General features: G+C 43.0%; 1 protein-coding gene across 4 annotated transcripts; it reads right to left on the bottom strand.

Annotated features, from left to right (window-relative positions):
- Nucleotides 1–5,295: 5,295 nt before the first annotated feature.
- LOC142075678 (signal peptidase complex catalytic subunit SEC11C) lies at nucleotides 5,296–12,430 on the bottom strand. 4 transcript variants are annotated; one of them, XM_075137394.1, is made up of 6 exons: nucleotides 12,127–12,419; nucleotides 10,561–10,670; nucleotides 9,523–9,672; nucleotides 7,268–7,387; nucleotides 5,939–5,996; nucleotides 5,296–5,505 (listed from the first exon to the last, which is right to left on the bottom strand). In XM_075137394.1, the coding sequence occupies exons 1-6, from the start codon at nucleotides 12,166–12,168 to the stop codon at nucleotides 5,452–5,454; spliced, it is 534 nt and encodes a 177-aa protein (XP_074993495.1). In that variant the 5' UTR covers nucleotides 12,169–12,419; the 3' UTR covers nucleotides 5,296–5,451. The 4 variants fall into 4 exon arrangements, with proteins under 4 accessions (XP_074993495.1, XP_074993497.1, XP_074993496.1 ...); XM_075137396.1 differs by having other exon boundaries at nucleotides 10,561–10,636; XM_075137395.1 differs by having other exon boundaries at nucleotides 12,131–12,418.
- Nucleotides 12,431–20,824: the final 8,394 nt, after the last annotated feature.

Below are 20,824 nucleotides of genomic sequence, written 5' to 3'. Positions count from 1 at the left end.
TACCCCTGGGGCAGTCACACTGTGCGTCCTGCCCAGAGAATGACAAAAACCCCAGGTGGCCTCCTCTCCTCCTCCACCTCTCCTCACCTGCACCCCGGCACGCAGTGGAAACGCAGCCCCTGCGCCCAGGGGGCTCGCAGAGGGCTGGTGCACCAGCACCCCGCTCCCCGCACCTCCTTGCAGTCAGATTTTTCACATACATTTCAGTTTAGCTCTAGCAAACGTGGTCATCAGCACTAGAAAGTGATGTCCTAATGTGATCGCAAAAGGAACAAAGCTTCGTCCACAGCGGCTTTATCTGTAAAACTGAAATCCAGACAGAGGTGCGTATTTCAAACAGCTTCAAAATTCAGGTGGTAGTCATGTCCAAGACAGATTTCCATATACCCACATATAGATATAGACTATATATAGCATATGTATATATAGTTTCTGCTGATAGCGTATTCACACACAAATGATAGAGAAGCAGAGTTGGTTCTATATACAAAAGCGTAACTGATGACAGAAGAGATGGAATATACTTATTTAAGCCAAGCTGTGTAGCAGAGAAATATACTGAATTTTTGTCATGTGGGTGGCTTACGTTTTGTTTGCCTTTGGCCCCTAAGATGTTCAAAGAAACACTGATAAAATCGATGCACGCAGAGGAAAACGTCCTTTTCATCACTGCTGCTCGCTACCTTGATTAAACATAGAGAGAAACGACTTGCTAACACGGCTTAAACTGGAGTGATCTCTCCAGTTACTCCACGTACTCGTTTTACCTCTACCAAGGCAGGCAGCAGTTCAACCTGGATGTCTGGCAGCCAGGTCTCGGAGGCCTCCAGTGCTGCCCTGCCAGAAGGGCCTTGAGGAGCAGACGGGCACCCAGCGAGCGGTGCTGGGGCTGCCGTGCACACCCCCAGCCTCTGTGACTCCGACGTCAAACACCAAAGTGCTGAGGAGAGAGACACGGAGACCGAACAAAGCCCGTCTCCTACTCAGCCCGTTCCTGCAAGCACAACAGTATTCACGGCCATGGGGACCAGCCCCTGCCCTCACCCTGAGGGTCTGTGCTGGTGCCCAGCCCTCGTTCATGGCCCCAACCCGGGGGTCCCCACGATGCCCACGGCCCCCTTCTGCACATGCTGCAGCCTGCACCGCCCTGGGTGCACAGGGGCAGTTTTTAGCCGAGCTGCGAAAAAGCAGCTAACGGGAAAGAAAAAACAAACAGCTTCAATCAAAGTCTGAGCTTCTCCTATTCCCAACTGCTCAGTTAAAAACATACTGCCTGTGCCTGTAGCATCTTGATCTTCCTCAAAAAAAAAAAAATTCATCCAGAGGCCTTGCTAGGATGGAGGCATTTGCTTTAAAATGCTCTTTTCTTTTCTCCAGTGACACAATGCACAGTATTTCACACCAATAGCCAAGCTAGCCATTCTTCCCAGGGAGTATTGATGTCTAAGCAGCATGCGAGCTGAGGTGAACCAGTTACCGCAGCTTCAAGGATCAATGGAGCACTCTGCCTCCAGTTAATAAGTCAGTAGATCCGCCAATTATATCCTTGATCTGTCCTGACTTCAAAGGGAAGCTGTGGCCTAGAAGCAGAGCAGGCAGTTGAAAAAAGGAGTTGTATTTGTGAAAAGGGAAAGCAGCCTGATGCATCAAATACATAGGATCTTAACCCACTTCTTTTTATTAGTCGGCCCCATCTATAACCTGCCGAAACATATGCACAAGCACAGTTTGTCCCTTACCTCTGAAGAGCGTATGCAAAATTCTGCTTGAAGAACAAGGAGCAGCAATATACATAAATTTAATTTGGGGCTGGCTTGTGCCCTTGCTGCAAATTATTTTAGAGGTGATAAACAGATGAATGGGATAGAATAGAATAGCTGGCAGAATAGTTCAGCTGGAAAGGACCTAAACTGATCATCTAGTCCAACTGCCCGATCCCTTCAGGGCTGACCTAAAGTTAAAGCTTGTTGTTAAGGGCAGTGTCCAAATGCCTCTTAAACACTGGCAGGCTTGGGGCATCAACCACCTCTCCAGGAAGCCTGTTCCAGGTTTGACCACCCTCTCGGTAAAGAAATGCTTCCTAACGCCAAGCCTAAACCTCCCCTGACGCATCTTTGAGCCATTCCGAGGTGTCCTGCCCGTGGATCCCAGGGAGAAGAGATCAGCACCTCCCTCTCCACGTCCCCTCCTCAGGAAGCTGCAGAGAGCAATGAGGTCGCCCCTCAGCCTCCTCTTCTCTGAACTAGAGAAGCCCAAAGTCCTCAGCTGCTCCTGAAGGACATGCCTTCCAGCCCTGTCACCAGCTTTGTTGCCCTCCTCTGGACACATCCGAGTACCTTAACATTCTTCTTAAATTTTAAACACAAAGTTACATGTTAGAGTTGGGAAAATCTAACAGCTTACTGTTCCCAAAGGCTAAACTCATATCTCCTCCTTCACCTCCATCATGCTCTGGTTTCCCCCGCCCCGTGTGCTTTGCTGAGCCTGCTCAACTCACAAACCCGGCAGAGAACTACTAACTTCTTTCTGGCTCCACAAGTTGCACTGGCTCCACTGAACAGCTTACACAAAAAGAGATATACGACCATGTTGTCGGCAGCAGGATGATCATCTGATCCCAGCAATCGGAACTGATGGGTAAGTGCAGCTGCAACATGCAAAGTCACCTTCTCAGCAAGACAAGCAGGCGAAGCTGGTAACATTCAGTTACAAAATATACCAAACAGCAAACTGCATTCTCTCTGCTGCAAACACTAATAATATTTAGTGGACGTTAAATCATGCAAGCTTTGTACAGTGCAATTTACTCACAGCAGAAGAAAAACATTCTCCTGATATGCATTTCACCACTGAAGCTCATTTATCATTACTTATCAGCCTAAGAACTAAAAGATTTTGTATTGTTATCTAGCAGAAGGAAAGGGTTTATACCAGAAATTCAGATTCTGGGCAAAAATTTTGGCACTCCTTCCCTCCCTGACTTCTACTCTAAGGCAATTAATAAGCAGCACTGTCTAAGCAGATCATCAGAAATGGAAATGGTTGGCTTAAAGTGGCTCAGACCATTATGGGAATGAAAGTCAAGAACAGAATCAAGAGCAATCCAATCCGGTTGGTCATGAGTAATCTCTAAGCATTCACAGGCAGCCAACCAAACCTGAACAAAGTAGCCACCAGTTAGAAAACTAATGTATTTCTTCATCGAAAAGGTAAGCTTGCTAGTGACCAACTAGCATGAGAAATACCATGAGAATTTTTTTAGAAACGATTATGAGATTCCTAAATCAGAGGGAATGGGGGGAAGTCCTTTTATCCTGTAAGAATAGCTGTACCATGTTTTAGTGTTTTTACCATGTTTTTAGTCTTTAAGTTTAGTCTTTAAATTTAAATTTTTTTTTTTAAATGTTCAGATGGAATTGTCTCTTGCCTTGTCACTGGGCACCATTGAGGAGAGTCTATGTTCATCTTCTTTATACCCTTCCCACGCAGGCAGGAACTTTTCATATTTATGTAAGATTCACCATTACAGCACCTGGTCCTACTAGCTGAAAAAAAAGCTATTGTTTATCACAAAAGAGAAAGTAGATTACCTATATGGTTGAACAAGTTATTGTACGTGGCTGACCAAAGTTGCTTTGGTGGATGCAATTAGCAGCTCAAGGCATCCAGCTAAAACCAGGAAGATGAACTGGGCCGCGCTGCACCCAACATTTCTCTGGAAGAGCAGATCTGCCACACTGACAACCGCATTTTCCTTCATCGTGCAAGTCAATTCTGCAGGTTAAGATTTTATCAAGAAGAGTTAAAACAAGACACAAGATATCATACCCAAGAAATACAACCTTTTTTTCTGAGCATGAACCCACATATTTAGATGTTATCCTTGTGTCATTTTACTAATCCATGTTTCCTCAACACAAGAATAAATTCCCACAACAGTGCGTTGAATTTGTCATGTGGGTTATGTCCAAAACCCCACTCTCCAAGTTAGAGCTGACTGTGGTTGCATTGGGGGGGTGGATAGGAATAAATTCTGATTTCAGCAATACTGGGGTGAGGGGAAAATCTTACTACACTGTCTCCAAAAATTAAATTATTTTTTCTTAACTGGTACACTTCTGGGAAGACTGCATCAAGGATACCTAAATTATTCTGACATGCCATTTATTAGACTCAATTTTATTTCTACACAATTTGACACAAAATAAGTCATTTTTATAATACAGTTTGTCATGAAAACTGCTTAGTAGTATTACTTGGAAAAATTCAGCAGTTGTCTGTCTTCCAGCAGTTACAACAGAAGAGGTGCCATTATTGTATAATAGTATACTTTCGTAGAGGTAGGGGATTACAGAAGAAACAAAACTCCATAGGAAAAAAAGCATCACGCTGTTCCTTATCAAAGCTACAAAAACAAAGCAAGCGAGGAAAACAAGTTCTGCTTTGTTGAAGGTACAACATTGATGTCTGAAGCCAAGAAGAGAAAAATCCAGAATTTCATACAAGACAATTATCAGGTAAGTTTTAAAATGAAAAATCAATTTTATGTTTAACACTATTCAGGTATCATATGATAGGAGAGGACAATACATACTCAAAATTGGAATATGAGTTATATCTTACCCTTACTGGTAATATTACTTAAGTACACTACTGTGCTATTCATTCAGTAATTTACAACTGTTAATAAAGCCCCATAAAATCTTTTTGTTACGTTTGTTTTATAGCTAGGATCATAAAGGCAGAATGGTGAACAGCCTGAATTCTAGAAACATACAGAGTCCCTAAAAATCAGGCCTCTCAAAATCAGGCCATTAGTTTTTTTGTGCCTACACCACAAAGGAGCAAGTTTCAAATTCAGGGAAAAAGCTCCAAGTTTCCATTTCTCAGTTCTTAATCAGAATGGAAGACCCTTTCCTGTCTATTTTTGTCAGCCATATCTAGACAACTTTCTTTAGGCGTAAGTCTGACTAAACTCCTACAACTCACTACCTGTTCCAACACATGTGCTGTGTCCTTACAAGTACTGATAAAAACAATTTGTATGCTTGTGAAAAGAGAGGGCGCTGACAGAGATTAAAAATAATCAAGCAAAAAAAATTAACAAACAGGAGGGAGAAAGTGGGTTCAGATGCAGTACCACTTAAGAAAAACAACACAGCATGTCAAGGAGTGCCATAAGCTGCTTTAGCACCTGACAGTCAGTGTCTTCCAAACAAGCAGAAGGCTAACTGAAAGCGGCATCTCTTTAAAATAGTGAATATGCCATTACGTAATTAACCAGCAGCCAAAAGCTTTACTCATTAGTTGTACAGTTTATTTAGACAAGACAAAAGCTTGCAGTTTTGTAAATGTATACAGAAATGAAAACATCTGAAATATATTAAGTTTTTTCCCCCTGTATATTTAACTTGGTACTTTGTTGTTGGAAAAGTGACCTTTATTTTTTTTTCAGGATTCACGTTTCAGCAGTACATATGCTCCCATTACTGCCAGAAGAGCATACTGCAAAAGAAAATAGAGAATAAAGACCAATTATAATTTCTCTTCATAGAAGCTCTGAAATTACAAATTTTTCAAAGCGTGCCCTCTCCAACATTACACCTTCTAGATGAGTACACAACTATAGAGTTGTGCTCCTACAGAATTACAGGAATATTTTAATGTGATCATATTAATTATAAATAGGCATCAGAACTGTACACACTGAACTTACAACATTCCTACAAATTAAATGTTTTCAAATGATTACAAATACTAAGTTCTACTGGATAACAGACAAGCTAAAATAAGCAAGAAAACACAGCTCATTCTACATTAGGTACCAAACCACAGAAACAAACCTAGTAACATGTATTCTTATATGCAAGATTCTTACTACCTTTGCTTGCCATTTTACAGTTTTAAATTCAAGTATACAAAATGTCTGTATACGTACCTTAAATTTTGGATAGTCATTCATTATTATAGTTACCATACCAACATAAGGCAAAAATCTGTAATTGACAAAACAGATGAATGTAAAATTAACCCTCAAATATGACATGGAAACGTTTCAATGTTACTCAGTCTTGAATATTTTAGATAATGGATTTCAGAGAAAAAAAAAATTCAGATAGACAGCAAGAGCTTTAAAGACAATATGTACTTAATGAAAATTTGGGGGCAAGATCTCTCAGATTTCCCTCTCCTCCCATGCTTCATCTTGCTGCATATTATTCCTAGCATTAAAAATACACATGGATCCCAGAAATGGCAAGTAAGTATCATCATAATGAGGGGTTCCCAAAAGCCTAACATCCTACAACACAGGGGAATCAGCTCTTCAGGGTCTCCCGTTGTTCTGCAGCTACAAAAGCCACATAATCTAACACAGAAACGGTTTCGAACTAATACGGAAAGTATTTAAAATTAGCATTTAACCTAGTCTATCAGCATTGAAGTTTTAGAGGGGCACTTGTAGTGTTTCTTTTTATTTAACTTGAAGGCAGGGACAGAATCTAAAAAAATCAAGCAAATAAATAGTCTTGCAGAAAAGTATTTTGTACTGTTATGCAAGTTAACCCGATATTTATAACAACTTATGGAACTCTTATATTAGGCAAGAAAATACACAGGTGTGTAATGCGATACAAGAAGTCCTACTTTCCACTGGGTTTGGCCCATGACATTAATCTTAGCCGACTGGACACAGCAGAACTCGCATCAAGCTTCTCATGGCATCACTAAGACTCTCATAGTTCAAACAATACTTTGCCACAGGCTCTAAGCAAAAGCATTCCAAATAAGAACAGTGTAAAACAATCATTAACGCTTGTCACTAATGCATATCTGAATGCGAAATTTTTTTTTTTTCTTAGATAAAAATTTAATCAAGTTATTTGAGAAAAATCTTAGAGATTTCATCTCAACTGGGGAAGGGAACAAAGTCAAAAGCTCAAACCTTGCAAAAAATTCCTGTGGAATGTGGAAATAACTTCCTAGTAATTTCTAGAAATGACAAGGACAAGCTGGTTAATTTTGTATCTATTGGTGAACTATTTGTTAAATAAATTTTTTTTTCAAAAAATTAATTTCCACTCTCCACATCAGTGAGAGGACTACAGAAAGCAACTTTTCCAGGTAAAACGAATTTTTTAATCACTATTTTACTTAAGAAATTAAAAAAATACCATACCAGATCTAGTTTGTACCAACAGCAGAACCGATTTAAATTCTAAATTTTCCATTTTAGTTACAAAGAACATAGACATTTTGCATTACTTACCCTCTTGCTCTTCCAACAACATCTTTCTTCTCTAACCAGTTCTGACCTTCTTTGTACAAGCCTCTATCATCAACTTCATTATTATCACCTTTAGTCAGAAATTTGATGTTCCCATTTTCTCTAGAAGGCAACGAGGTGATAAACTAAATACCACTTAATTTAAAAACCTCAATTAACATGTACAAAGCACAATGAAGATGAAAAGTGCTACAAGATTAGATAACAATATTTACTTCCAGTCCTGCTTGTCCTGCTTATTTAACAAACACCGTTAAATCATTAACATTACAGACTTCACTGACAGAGTCAATAGATTTTAACAAGAAGTATTTTTTAAAACACTCCTAGATTGTCATTTGATGTAAGCAATTACACAGCGAACACGAAAGGGATATTGTCCATCCAGAGCAGGCATTAAACTTCCCCAACAAAAGCAGTATGTGCCTGTGTGGGGAAAAAAAAAACCCCAGCCCTCTGCATTTTCAACAGAACAGAAATTTAACTCTGAAATACTGAATAATACCCTACTAAGAGTTTTTTTTGGGTTTGTGGGGGTTTTTTTGTTGGTTGGTTTTTTACAAATTGTGGAATAAGATCCTGTGAAGTCATCACACATTAGAGAATGAATTTAATTGAATTTTAATCACAAATTTCAGATGAGGTAGACCCTAAAAATCTTCCCTTAGGAAAGAAAGTGGTATAATAATACAATGCTTTAGGCAAATTTCCTCTAAGTTCTATACACTTGTTTAACTCCTAGTAATCATATTTATGTCAAAATAAAGCTTTGTTCTCCTTTTGATGGAAATAAATACCGAAGAGCCTCTAAAGTAGCTGCAAATCTGCATCAAATTCAGTATTTTGTCACTAACACTGTAACAGAGTTTTAGGTCACTCATTAATTGTTAAACAATATAGTGAGTTCCAGGCAAAACCTCACTTAGTTTGATATTTATTAATGTGGCAAATAAAAAATACATGTAACCAGTCTTCAAATAACATCATGTGGACAAAACATTCTGTGGGGTTTTTAGGGGAGTGCATGGAGAAATCCAAGCGACAGAAACGCTTCATTAGGTGGCACTCTTCCCCCCACAGATGCACACCTGCAGAGCCGAGAGAGCCAGGCTGCTCCCTCGGACGTCCTGACCTCTCCTGGCCATTAAGGAGGCTCGTTCCGTTTTGTAGGAATAGAGGTTTAAAACCCTGAACACGCCCAAATCGTAACCTTTCCCTACGGTTTCAAATGAACAAAGTATCTTACGCTACGTTTTGAACGTGATATACTTTAACCACTGCTGTTAGAAAGCCTGCCATGTTTCGCTCCCTTTCAAGCATTAGGCGTATGTGCAGATAATGCATGCAAGACTTCGGTTCAACACTCCCATTTAAAAAAGTCAGTTTACAGTCTTCAGAATGATTTTGTTCAAGAAGCTGCTAATTGCAAGTAGTGATATCAAGAAACAAGGAGTTTTTATGAAGACAAATTAGGTATTAAAAAAAAAGAGGTAATTCTTCAATACATGTATTTGTTTCAAAAATGCACTGCAGAACAGGTATTACTCAAAAGATAAACACCTTCAGTTCATGGCCAGGACCTCCTGAGGAGCAAATATGTCAATGCCTGCCACCTCCAGGTTAGCTTTTCGCTGTGCAGAATTAGAAACAGAATTGCCTCTCTTAAGAAGGAACTGTTTATCATACCAGGGATATGCAATAAAGGTAAAAACAAGTAATCTACCTGTTGCTTTTCAGCATGAATTGTTGTTGGCATTGTGACTAACAGACACAAAAAGAATAAGAATCTCTTCTTTCATTCTGAGTCAAATCTCTTTTCTGGAAAACTTCCTGATTCTGAATCTTCACCTTCTTTCAGAGATTTGCTTTTAGAAGTAGCTATTTCTCATAACCAAAATCCCAATGCTACAACAGTCAGTACAGAAGTGGACTCTGCTCCCACACATATTGCTACTGCTGGCAAAAATAACGTGTATAGCTTGTGTTACTGGACTCCTCTTTGGCATAGGTTTATCTACTTCGAACCTGAGCCACTTCACTGAGGGACAGGAGTCAGGGTCTCAAGAAGTGTGCCACAGAATTCTGGACAAAAGCAGATCACATCCTAGAGATGAGTTTTATCTTACAGCATATCCTCGCTTGCCTTTTTCATAAAATACTACCAAATTAAAATGTAAGTGAAAGTCACGGTGAAGTAAACTATATTTAGAAACAAGGAAAATGCCAAGTTGCATTACTTTTCATGTATTTTGATTACTCTGTGAACTATTGGAATGTCTCTGCCTTCAACTTTAAAAACAACTATTTCACCAGCTCTGATTGGGTCATCATGGAAATTTGTTAAGAACAACAGGTCTCCCCTGTGAAAAGCTGGTTCCATGCTGCCACTACAAATAAAAAGAAAGAGTTTATTAGCATTATAGTAAATGAAAGGAGAACCACAAAAACAAAGAATATTTAATTCTTACAGATAAACTCACGATTTTAACTGAAATCTGTAGCTTCACCCATTCAGTAACATTACACAGACATTTAACACAACCCAAACCTCAGTAAGTCCCAAGCTGAGCCAGGCTATAGAATACTTTCTTACTCCCTCAGTGAAAGAAAGCAAGCAGCTGTATGGAAAACTAACAGTATTGTAGCTAGGAGGAAGGAACAAAACGAGCCATTCTGGTGAAGAAAACCAATCCACTAGCGAAAAGCCAAAAATGTTTCACAGTACAACAGGAAGTACTTCTACATAGAGAGAGTTTAATTAACATGAGCACGAATTATGCTTACATCAGTGATTACTATTAATGATCACAAAACCCATGCCTATTTTCAAAGCCAGCCATAGTTATCTTTTGGTAACAACCTTTAAGGCAGGATTCCAGATCCCATAACTAATAACACGAACAGACGATTCCCATTAAAATACTGTTATTGACTGCATACATTCCTTGCTGACGCACGTTTAATTTCTGCAAGGCTGAATCTTCCACGAACATGTGTTTAACTTCAAGTATTTGCTCAGCACTCAGGGGCCTGCAGGACTGGCTCTTTATATATCACGTATCTACTGCTTCTACAAACTTCAATCAAAACTACACTGCAATTATGAAAGCAGCCTTTGCTAAGTGTCCAAAAACAGAGTTAGAAGAAAATAAATGTTTGAGTACTTTTTTGAGTAAGTGAGATTTCAAACTCCAAACCTATCCAAGGGGGAAGGGGAGGAAGCAAAGGACAAAACAATATTTGGACTTTAACAAAAAGCCTTTACATTGACTTACCTGAGCACCACAACAATAGGGCTTTCACTTCCAGTAATGACGATCAACCCTTTCCATATCATAAGGGCAGAAGACACTATCATAGCAAAATTTAAGACTTGATAATACAGCTATATGAAACAAGAAAATTGTTTTTAAAAGTTACTGTGTTGTATTTAGGAGCACAACATAGAATTTCAACCCATATGCAACACTGAATCACAATCCAGGCATGTGGACGTCTATGCTAAAATCGTATTCCAACAGAAGCCTCGTGGAATAGATTGCTGTATCGGCAATCCAACCATATAAACCATACTGCAGCATAAAGTTTTAATCCATTGTGTGCCTCAATCTTGGCTTATTACGCCTGTGCAATAGTCCTATTTGTTAGTGCTAGAAGCTACCGAACTCACTAGCAAAGACTTCTAAAATACAGGAAGCTATATGGCAAATGATCAAATCCATTTTGATCACACGTCTCTGACTCCTGCCTGAGCTCATAAGTATTTAAAACACACATAAGAAATACTATAAGATTAGCAATAGCAGACTTTGTACTTTGCACAGTCATTTTTGTTTAAAAAGAGGAGCTGTGGGAGTAGAAAAGAGATGACAATGATCATTTCCTGCTATTGTCAGGCAGAAATTTCTTATGTGGAAAACCTTTTCTCGATTTGATTAATTTTCTGCCCCAAAATTCTACTGCTTCGCCAGCCATTACAGCAGTGGATATGTTTTCTTCACACTATCTCTTTTTTTTTTCCTCCTTGGCAACATATGAAGATACTTCTGGTGGAAAACAACCCTGCCCATCTCTATTTATCATGTGGCTCACTGATGCAAAATAGAGAACCAGAAATTTCCAGACCATCGCTCCAGTTTAAAAATACATATGCTAGGATTTTCAGGTATACAACCCACTTAACTTAGCATTGGTCAAGCTTCAAAATCTGCTCTGAAGTTTTTTGGTTTTTTTAAATTATTGATGGATGTTAAAAAGAAACACAGCAAGGGAACTTTCACAGCTTGGAAATCAGAAGGTTTCTCACCAGTGTTATATTCTCCCTTCCAACCAGTTATCTGCATAATCACCCGGTAAAGATAAAACAAAGATACCTATTTTGAACTACAAGAGCTCAAAAGTACCCCTGTGCTTCCACACGCTGCACCTCCAGAGCGAAGCTGCTTACTGACAGGAATGCAAAAATACGGTTTCTCAGCTTTAAAGCCCAGACCCGAAAGCCCCTCCCGGGCAGCCGCCGCCTCCCGCCCCGCCAGCGCGGCCGAGCGGGAAGCCCAGCTCGCTCGCAGGAGCCCGGCCGGCTCCGCGGGCCGTGAGCCCCCGCCGGCCCCAGCGCACGGCGGGCCGCACGCCCCCGCCGGCCCCAGCGCACGGCGGGCCGCACGCCCCCGCCGGCCCCAGCGCACGGCGGGCCGCACTGCTCCGGACACCCGGCCCGCCCCAGCCCCGGGCGACTCCGAAGCTGCGGAAGCCCCGAGCGGCCTCCGCATCGCGACCCCGCCCTCGGCCCGCACGGCCCGGGTCCCCCCGCCTGGCCGGCGCCGGCAAGCCCCGGCCGCTACCTGCCGCTTGTTCATGCGCCGCAGGTCCCCGAAGAGATCCATGGCGGGGCCCCAGGGAAGGGCCGCACCCAGCCGGCGGCGGGAAGCTACGGGCGCCCTCCCGGGCGGCTCCTCAGGAGGGGGCGCGGTGGAAGGCGCTCAGCACCCCGAAGCCCAGCACTGACCGCTAGCCACAACTACCGCCGGCCCCGGGGGAACAGCGGCGCGGGCAGCCCCTCTGCTCCCCGGGAGTTGTAGTCTTCCTCCTCCCTCCGCACCGCTCATACGCGGTGGGCCTCTGCGGCCACCCGAACTACAATGCCCAGCATGCACCGCAGCAAAGGGCCCTGAAGGCGAGGCCCCTCGCCTCCTGCCCCTGGAGGTGCCCGATCAGTTCGCAGTCCGAGGGGGCTCTCGGTGGGCGCTGAGACCCCACGGTACGGCCGAATGAGCCAGATCGTCCGTGGAGCAGCAAGGCGGCGGCACCGGCCTCCCTGAGCCATATCTTTTCGATCAGGCGGCTTGCCGGCGAGCTCTCTCTGCGGCCTTCGCTGCGTGGGCGCAGCTCATTGGCGGGCCGAGACGGGGCGGGAGGGGGGGCGAGGGGGGAAGAGCGGCCAGGTGGGGCGGGGTCAAGCGAGGGAGGGCCGGGGCGGGGCGGGGCGGGGCCCGCGCCGCGCTGAGGGGCGGCGGGGCGGGGCGGGGCGGCACCGGCTGCCCGCCGGCTGCGGGCGGTGGCCGAGGGGCGGGGCTTTGCCCGTGGTGGGGGTAAGGCCTCAGCCTTGCTGGCAGGGCGGGCACTGGCGGCGGGAGCGGGGTCTCCCTCAGGGAGCACTCGGAGCCGGGGGACAGCAGTCTGCCTCAGCGGCTGCGGGAGGGACCAAGGTCGTCCAGTTTTGGCAGCCAACGTTCACCTCGGCGTTTGTTCAGGGGCCGCTACACAGGCCTTGAAAAGAGAAAACCGCAAAGTCCTAGAAAAAAGTACACTCTTAATGTGGCAGCAGCTCAGTCCTTTCCGCCGTCCTGGCTGCCGACAGGAATGGGTTCGTGCTCGCCACAAAATGGCTAGCAGCAGCTGAGGTCCTGCAGGCAGGACAGGGACCATGTATACGTAGAGCTATACAGTCTTCCCTTCCTCCTTCGTCACACAGGAACGGATGTTTTTAAAAAATGTGACCTCACAGAGAGTGGTGAGGGAGCTGGATTTGGTTTGGGGGTGGTTTTGTGGATGTTTCTCAGCAGGAATGCCGGATGAAGGAGTTTTGCCCATCGTTAGGCCACTTGTCCCTATAGCACTGCTGTGGCTTTGCTCTTAAAACTGTATGACTATGCAGTGCACTGGATTTTCAACTAATCCATGTAAAAATACTTCCAGATAAAAAAGATGAGGATCATGAAGAGGTGACTATTTTTAAACTGTATTTTCTCCCAAATTCAGTTCATTGCATGGTTCCACAAACAGACCATCATCCGCCGGAAGTTAACTTTCCATGCAGAAGGGCTGACCAGATGATCTCTGGAAGTCTCTTCCAGTTCTGCATTTGAATGATTGCATAAATCTGAAACAACAGCAGCCAAAGAGGTTCATTGCCCAGAGCTTGTAGATTTCCTGGGAATGAAGTGAACCAAACTAAATGAGGTTTTCACCAAGTTCAGGATTAGCTCCTGAAGACGGGGGATGGCAACAGGAGGACAAAGAACACAGGGAAATACTACTAAGATAAATGGAAGCAAATCGTTTGTCTGAAGGAGCATTGGAAAGGTATTTCCACAGTTTGCCAGAAGTTGCTCAAGACTTTCTGTTAGCAAACAGTTGGGAAAGAGTGACTAACAGTGGCAGAACTGGCATTAGATCACAGAGGAACGTGTAATGGTATCATGAATGGACAGAGATGGCAAATGGACATTGGAAAGAAAGCTCCAAGGACACTTAGCTAGGCATTATCTTGACAAGATCCTTGATCTTCTCACGTGATTATTCTTTCAGTGACACCAGTATTCTTTTACTTGCTACACAGGAGTTCCTCTAAGTTTACATTATTTCAGGTTAGTTTTCTCTGATATCCTTTAAATACTCAAAAGAGAAAATCATATTGAAGTTGATTTTCTGTGTTAACCATGCCCCCAGGGCACCCATTAAGGATTGTGTGACGAATTCTGATGTAAAAGGAGAGGCTGAGAGTGCCAAGGTCGTTCATCCTGGAGAAAAGAAGGCTCCAGCGGAGTCTTACCAATGTATATAAATACCTGATGGGATGGATTGAACAAAGAGCCAGACTCTTCTTGCTGGTACCCAATGACAGGATGGGAGGCAATGGGCACAAATTGAAATGCAGAAAATTCCATTTAAACATACACCCCCCCCCCTTTTTACTGTGAGGGTGGTCAAGCACTGGAACAGGTTGCTCAGAGAGTTTGTGGAGTCATCTTGGAGACACTCAAAACCTTCCTGGACAAGACCCTGGTTGTGGGTCCCGGGGACAACTGTCCTACCAGGAACCCTCAGCAGCAGCACTGGGAAGAGCCCATCATAGCAGCTGCACCCTACACTGGTATGTCAAAAGACCTAGATGGCCTTTGGCCGCCCAGGCTTCGACAATATGCTGCAGCCAAAGCACTCTCGTTTTGATGGTTCTATAGATAGCGCTACATCTGGCTGCCTTGTCTGCTCAGCCTGAGTCACACAGCTGTCCTTTAAAACTAGGAACGTCACCATTGCCACAGAACATGGCTGACAGATGTCCCTGGAGCCACAACAAAATAGGTGATACAATTTGTCATTATCCCTCTTTGAGCAGATGTAGTATTCAGAAGTAATTACTAAGACAGACATGGAGAAGGAAAATACACAAGAGCAAACTCAAAGGTGGCTAGAAGATTTCTGAATTTTCTTTGTGTAATTAAGATTTTAATTAAAAAGTTGTGGAACAAAGATCTATGCTTTAAGAGTGACATCTGCCCACTGAAATGTTGGGTAGATTTTTGCCCAGCAAAAGGTTTTCTGCAATTTCCCTGGAGTAGGTTTTTCATACCATGCTACTTAGACAGATTAAAAAAAAAAAAAAAAAAGAGGTTTTCTCCTTTGTGTACAAATCTGTTTCATGGTTTAACCCCAGCCAGCAACTCAACACCACACAGCCGCTCGCTCATCCCCCTCCCCCCCCCCCCCGGTAGGATGGGGGAGAGAATCGGGAGGGCACAAGTAGGAAAATTCGCGGGTTGAGATAAAAACAGTTTAATAATTGAAATACAACAAAGTAGAACAGTGATAATGACAATGATAACAGCAACAATAACAGAATATACAAAGCAGGCAATGCACAATGCAACTGCTCACCGACCACTGGCCAACACCCCACCTGTCCCAAACCACAAGAGCCCACTTTTCCCAGACCACACCTCCTAATTATATACTGAGCATGACGTCACATGGTGTGGAATACCCCATTGGCCAGCTGGGTCAGCCGCCCTGGCTGTGCTCCCCGCCCAGCTTCCCCTGCACCTGGAGAGCATGGGAGGCCGAAAAGCCCCCAGGTGCGAGCACCGCCCAGCAACAACCAAAGCGTCAATGGGCCGTCAACGCTCCTCTCACACCAAACCCAAAACACAGCACCCCCCAGCTACTGGGAAGAAAGCTAACACTGTCCCAGCCGGAACCAGGATGATCTGCTTGCCAGTTTTTTTTAAAAATGACAAAGATTAAAAATGTTGACTGGGACAAAATGATCAGGAAGTGGAATCCGTCTAAGGGAGACTAACAAATCACAGTCTCTTGTGGGTGACTGTTATCCACAAAATCTGGAGCCACGTATTTTTCATGCTGCTTCTATGACGTATTGAATCCTTTTGCAGAGTTTACAGAGGTGTCCATATAAGACAGAGAAAAGGAATGATAAAGGTAATAGTTCAGCGAAGCTTTAGGAAAAGTCCAATTACCTGTCGGTTCCCTTCTGCCCAGGACACAGATGTGAGAGTTGTTACTGTAAGAGGGTAGTCGTTCAGGTCTTCGATTTTTCATTTGCTGCTCTGAAAGTAGCTAATTGCTGATTCTCATAAAAGAACTCAGAGTGTCTCACATGTTCTTCTGCTTCAAATTAGTCTCTTCATGATGAATAAATTGGCAATTGCTTCTGTATTGTTGTGAGATGCGTACTGTGGTGATGATTTAGAACCCATGCCTATTTATGAGCCTGTAAAGCCTTTCAGTGCTACCTAATCCTGCTTTTCAATGGCTGACTGCTCCCATAAATGCATTTCCCACATGTCTGATATTTATACAACTGGGAAATGATGATCACAAAACTACTAATTAAAATATATAACACATAAGCTACCCATTGTCTAATTACATTTCTCTCCCAGAAAATTGTGCCTTTCAAGCAAAAAAAGGTGAAATTCTCATTTACACCAGAAATAATTGTACCTGGAGTAAATCTAAAAACCTCATTGAATATACCACTAGGGTAGCAGAACTGAGTTTAGACTAAAACAATCTGACAATTAAATCTTTGTTAAATTTACTTTGCCATTGGAAGAAATCTTTATGTTATTTCTTGTGCTTATAGATGTACGTTTTACTTTAGCTATTAAAATAACTGATTATATTAATGCGGAGTATCATATTTGCCTTAATATAAAAAAAACCCCACAACAAACCAGCTTTTGTTCCAAAATACTGTGTACCACACCCAAATTCCTACTAAAGTAGAACAGATTTAAACCTTACTTTGCATTTCATTATATGTTTACATTTAACGGTATGTATTTGACAATTTTCTATTATCCAGTTCTTCTAAGCAAGTTTATAACCTTGTTTGCAGGGTTATTTTATACTGGTTGTGATGTTCAAAGTGGTTCGGGTTGGTTAACAATATCTCCTCCAATAAACTGTTTCAGACTGTTTTTCCTGGTTCAACAACTAAACAGTGCAGTACTGTGGTGCATGATTGTGCTCTAGCTCTCCAACTGTAAACATGCTCTGCAGTCCTCAAATATTGCTACTACAGTATGAAAAATGGACTGGACAGGTCCAAGAAGGTATGGCTGATAAGCCTGTGGGCTAGCTGATGCCTTGCTGTGCTTTCTCGTGGCTGCTGCAACCCGGAATAAATCACGAGACTTTTGAAGCTGTTGCAGGATTTCGTTGATGCAGAGGAGACAGGAAGACTTAGGATGCTATTGTGCTTCTACATCTTCCTGCAAAGATAGCTCGGTACAGCTCGCCGTAGTTAAGAAGTCACAAAATGAATGGCTGAAAATAAATGCATGAATTTGCATCCTGGACTAGAGTTGCAATGCTGCAACACACCGAATGAAGGCAAATGGCTGTGATAGGGGAATGATCTCTGAGTATTATTTGTAGGTAGTGCTTTAATTCTCAAAACAGGCAGAAAATTATTCTTGCCTATTGTGAAGTAGGAACACATTAATTCTGGAGTTGAAAGACAAGCCATTTAGCAGGGAAATGGCAGTATCTTAGAGAAAGCAAATGACAAAGACTGGTCAGCATTAGAATCGTTCCTTGCAGTCATTCCTGATAGAGAGAATTAAAAGTGGAAGTTCAGATGATAAAACCTAATTTTGTAACAAGGAGAGGGAGAAAGCAGAGCTAGTGTATGGAGAACTTAGAAAAGCAAGAGGGCAACTTTGTGTTGAGACCCGGTAGGATTGAAGCTGCTTAGTTTTTTGTTCACAAAGATGCTACATTCTTTTGTCCAAGACACAAACCCACCCTTAATTCGGAGACCATAGTATCTTTGCTAGTATCTTTGCCTGTCAATTTGCTGTTAATTAGAGTTCCAAAGCTCAGAAAACACTTTTACTCACCCATTGTTCATGGTGAGTCAAGGGAAACATATTAGGAATGTGCTTGTCTTCCTTTTCCACAGATGCTAGGAATCACCCACACTTCGGTTGGTGGCTTTGTTATTTTACCATCTGGATGATTTAGATTATTAAAGGTTACATGTATTTTGAAATCTTCCCATACTCTGGATGTTTGACTTCAATATTTGTACAGTAGATCTTTTGGAGCTCTGCAGCTAGAAAATTATGCTGATTTTTTAGTACACAGAAAAATGTAGCTCTTGACATTCTGGCTGATTTGTCAGACCTTTGCAAACATCCAGGCATTACTGCTACCTGTATATATAATATTTGGATTACAGCTCTTTGTTTTCAAAGAGATTGGTCATGGGCAAATAACTAGCACCTTGCACCTGAAAATGTAGGTTAATAGGCAAAGCCACAGAAGTCCATTTGCAGCCACTCAGAGTAAAGCACAGAAGAAATGCAGTAACTGACTTCCCCAGTGAGCACTCTTTTGTTCCAAATACATTTGGAACTATTCTGCTTCCCGTTCCTGTTGCTCAACAGCCTGTTAGAGCAGCCAGTGATGCACACAGTGCTGTCCAAAAGCAACAGGATGCCACTTACACCAATATCGCACTCTCTTCTGGATTCTTCTAATACTTGGAGCACTAAGCCATTTGAGTAGTTGCATCTGAGTGCAAGTAAGTGGAAAGCAGCTTCCTTTGCTCTGAAAGGAGCTTCTGCTCTATCTGCCAAGCAATAGCGTTGAAAGGGGAAAGATGTGTCAGAGAAGGGCTGTATTTCAGAGAAAAGGGACTAAAGTATGAATGTCAACAGGCAGCTTGGGTATTCACTAAACACGTCTCCTCTGAACCCATTGCTCTGGAAGCAACACTGGCCCATGTGCATCCTGTAGACTGTACAGTTCTTCACCTTCTTGGCCAGCCTCGGTTTGATTTGCTTTTACCATGTCCATAAGCAGGATCATGATCCTAACACTTCCTCCCATTATCTTGAGTTTGTTGTCAGAGGAACTATGCAGGACCAGGTGTCTCTGTCTTCGGATCTCGTTGCTCCACGTTTTCAGCCAACATTACGCACTTGAGCAAGGCTGCCGGGAACTCCACGCTAGACCCAGTGTCTACGTCTCTTCAGTTTCTCAGAAAAATCGATCTCTGAACATTTTATACCGTTCTCTGAGCCCCAAAGCTGAGCTGACAGTATGTGCTGGGATAGCCAGCTTGCTGGGAATGTAACCCTGGCTCAGTTTGCCTCCTTCTGCATGAAATCACGTTTCTGACAATGACAGGAATGCTAACAGCTCTCCTGCGGCAGCCGGCAGGGAGTCTTAGGTACCTCTTTCCTCCTCGTTGTGTGGTTTACGTGTGGCTTCATTATCTTCAACACATCGTCAGTCTCATTCATTTTCACACACACAATATCCACCGATGTGCTGAAGGGTTGTTTTTCCTGTGTGTGAAAAACAGTACAGTGGAATGTGACCCCAGGTACACACCTTTGCTCTTAAAAGTGATTTTTGAAGTTATTTCAGATGGTTCTGTTAGACTACACACCAAGTAGTCTCAGGCAATACCGCATGCCTTGCCTTTGAAATCCCATTAAGGTTCCTTAAAATTGGGCACCCGACAGGCAAGACTCTCAGAATGACCTGTCACTGTGGAAATGTAGGCCTGCAGGTTTGGGGTTATTAATGGGTCTTTCTGGCTCAAGTCTCACTCTTCTGAGAGGCTTTTTTCTCAGTCACTGAAAATCTAAGTACAGACATTTCCCTGGGGCTTCGTGAAGGCTCTGATTTATCTGTGGTGTTCGGTGCATGCCTCCAAGGGCCATTCTTATTTTGCCATTGTCTCTTATTTTGGTTTTGTATTGCATTCAAATTTATCTGCCCTTTACCTCAATAAAATTCCTTTCTTTGCTTTAAGGGTAAGTGTTAGCTGGACAGCAAGAGTTTTGTAATTTAAAACATCTCCGCAAGGATTCCTTTGTAAATGGCCTTTAGGAACTCCTTCCTCTCCCCTCTGGAGCAGGTTATACCAGGTGGCACCTTTCCCGGGAGAGGTGGCCGAGGAAGGGGCTGCTGCCTACATCGGCTCTGTCTGCAGCCGAGGAAGGGGTCTCCGTGTTCTCTGGGCAGCCTCAAAAGCCGTTCCCTTACCCAGAATATGCTGACAGCAGGGCAAATGTCTAATGCCTTCTGGGGGCGATTCCCAAAGGGGGGTCTGGCGCTTGTCCTGGAGGTGTGATGGGTTTTGCCCCCAGCACAGTTCCTGCCTTCCCGTGGCTCCTGGGGCTGCCAGCGGAAAGGGTTCCTGGTGCCCCCCTGCATCGCTGGCAGAGCCCCTAACCTAGAAGTATTTTCTGCAAAAACAGGCTTACTGTTGTCCACAGTAAAAGTTTTTTCGACTCATGCTATAGTGCCAGGAGACAGATGTTTCTTTAGAGCAGTGGTCTCCAAACGTTTTTGATCACACACCCCCATCAGTAAAAAATTTGTAAGCATGCACCCCCAATATCTGTATACTTATTTATTTATAAATTGCATAAATGTACTACTGTACTAATAGATTATGCGCATTATAAAACATACACAAAAATAAAAAAGGGTGAACTAAAGGTGAAATAAACATTTTTTAAAGATTTATTTTATTTTATTTTATTTTTTAACAGTGCAAAAATATTTTCTTCCTGCACCCCAATGGGTGCACACACCCCACTTTGGAGACCACTGCTTTAGAGCATGCATGGCTTTTGTCTTGTGTAACTCCTCTCATGAATCTTATTATCTGTCTTGGTAGCTGGCAAGGGTCTATTCACAGGCAGAGTTTTCAACCAGAATGTCACTTTGCATGGTTGTGTTTCTAAATGTATGAGTCAACATTTTTAGTCT

Source organism: Calonectris borealis, chromosome Z, assembly GCF_964195595.1.
Source record: "Calonectris borealis chromosome Z, bCalBor7.hap1.2, whole genome shotgun sequence".
Classification (NCBI taxonomy): domain Eukaryota; kingdom Metazoa; phylum Chordata; class Aves; order Procellariiformes; family Procellariidae; genus Calonectris; species Calonectris borealis.
The sequence above is the reverse complement of the archived record's forward strand: the minus strand, read 5'-3'. Positions and strand labels throughout refer to the sequence as shown.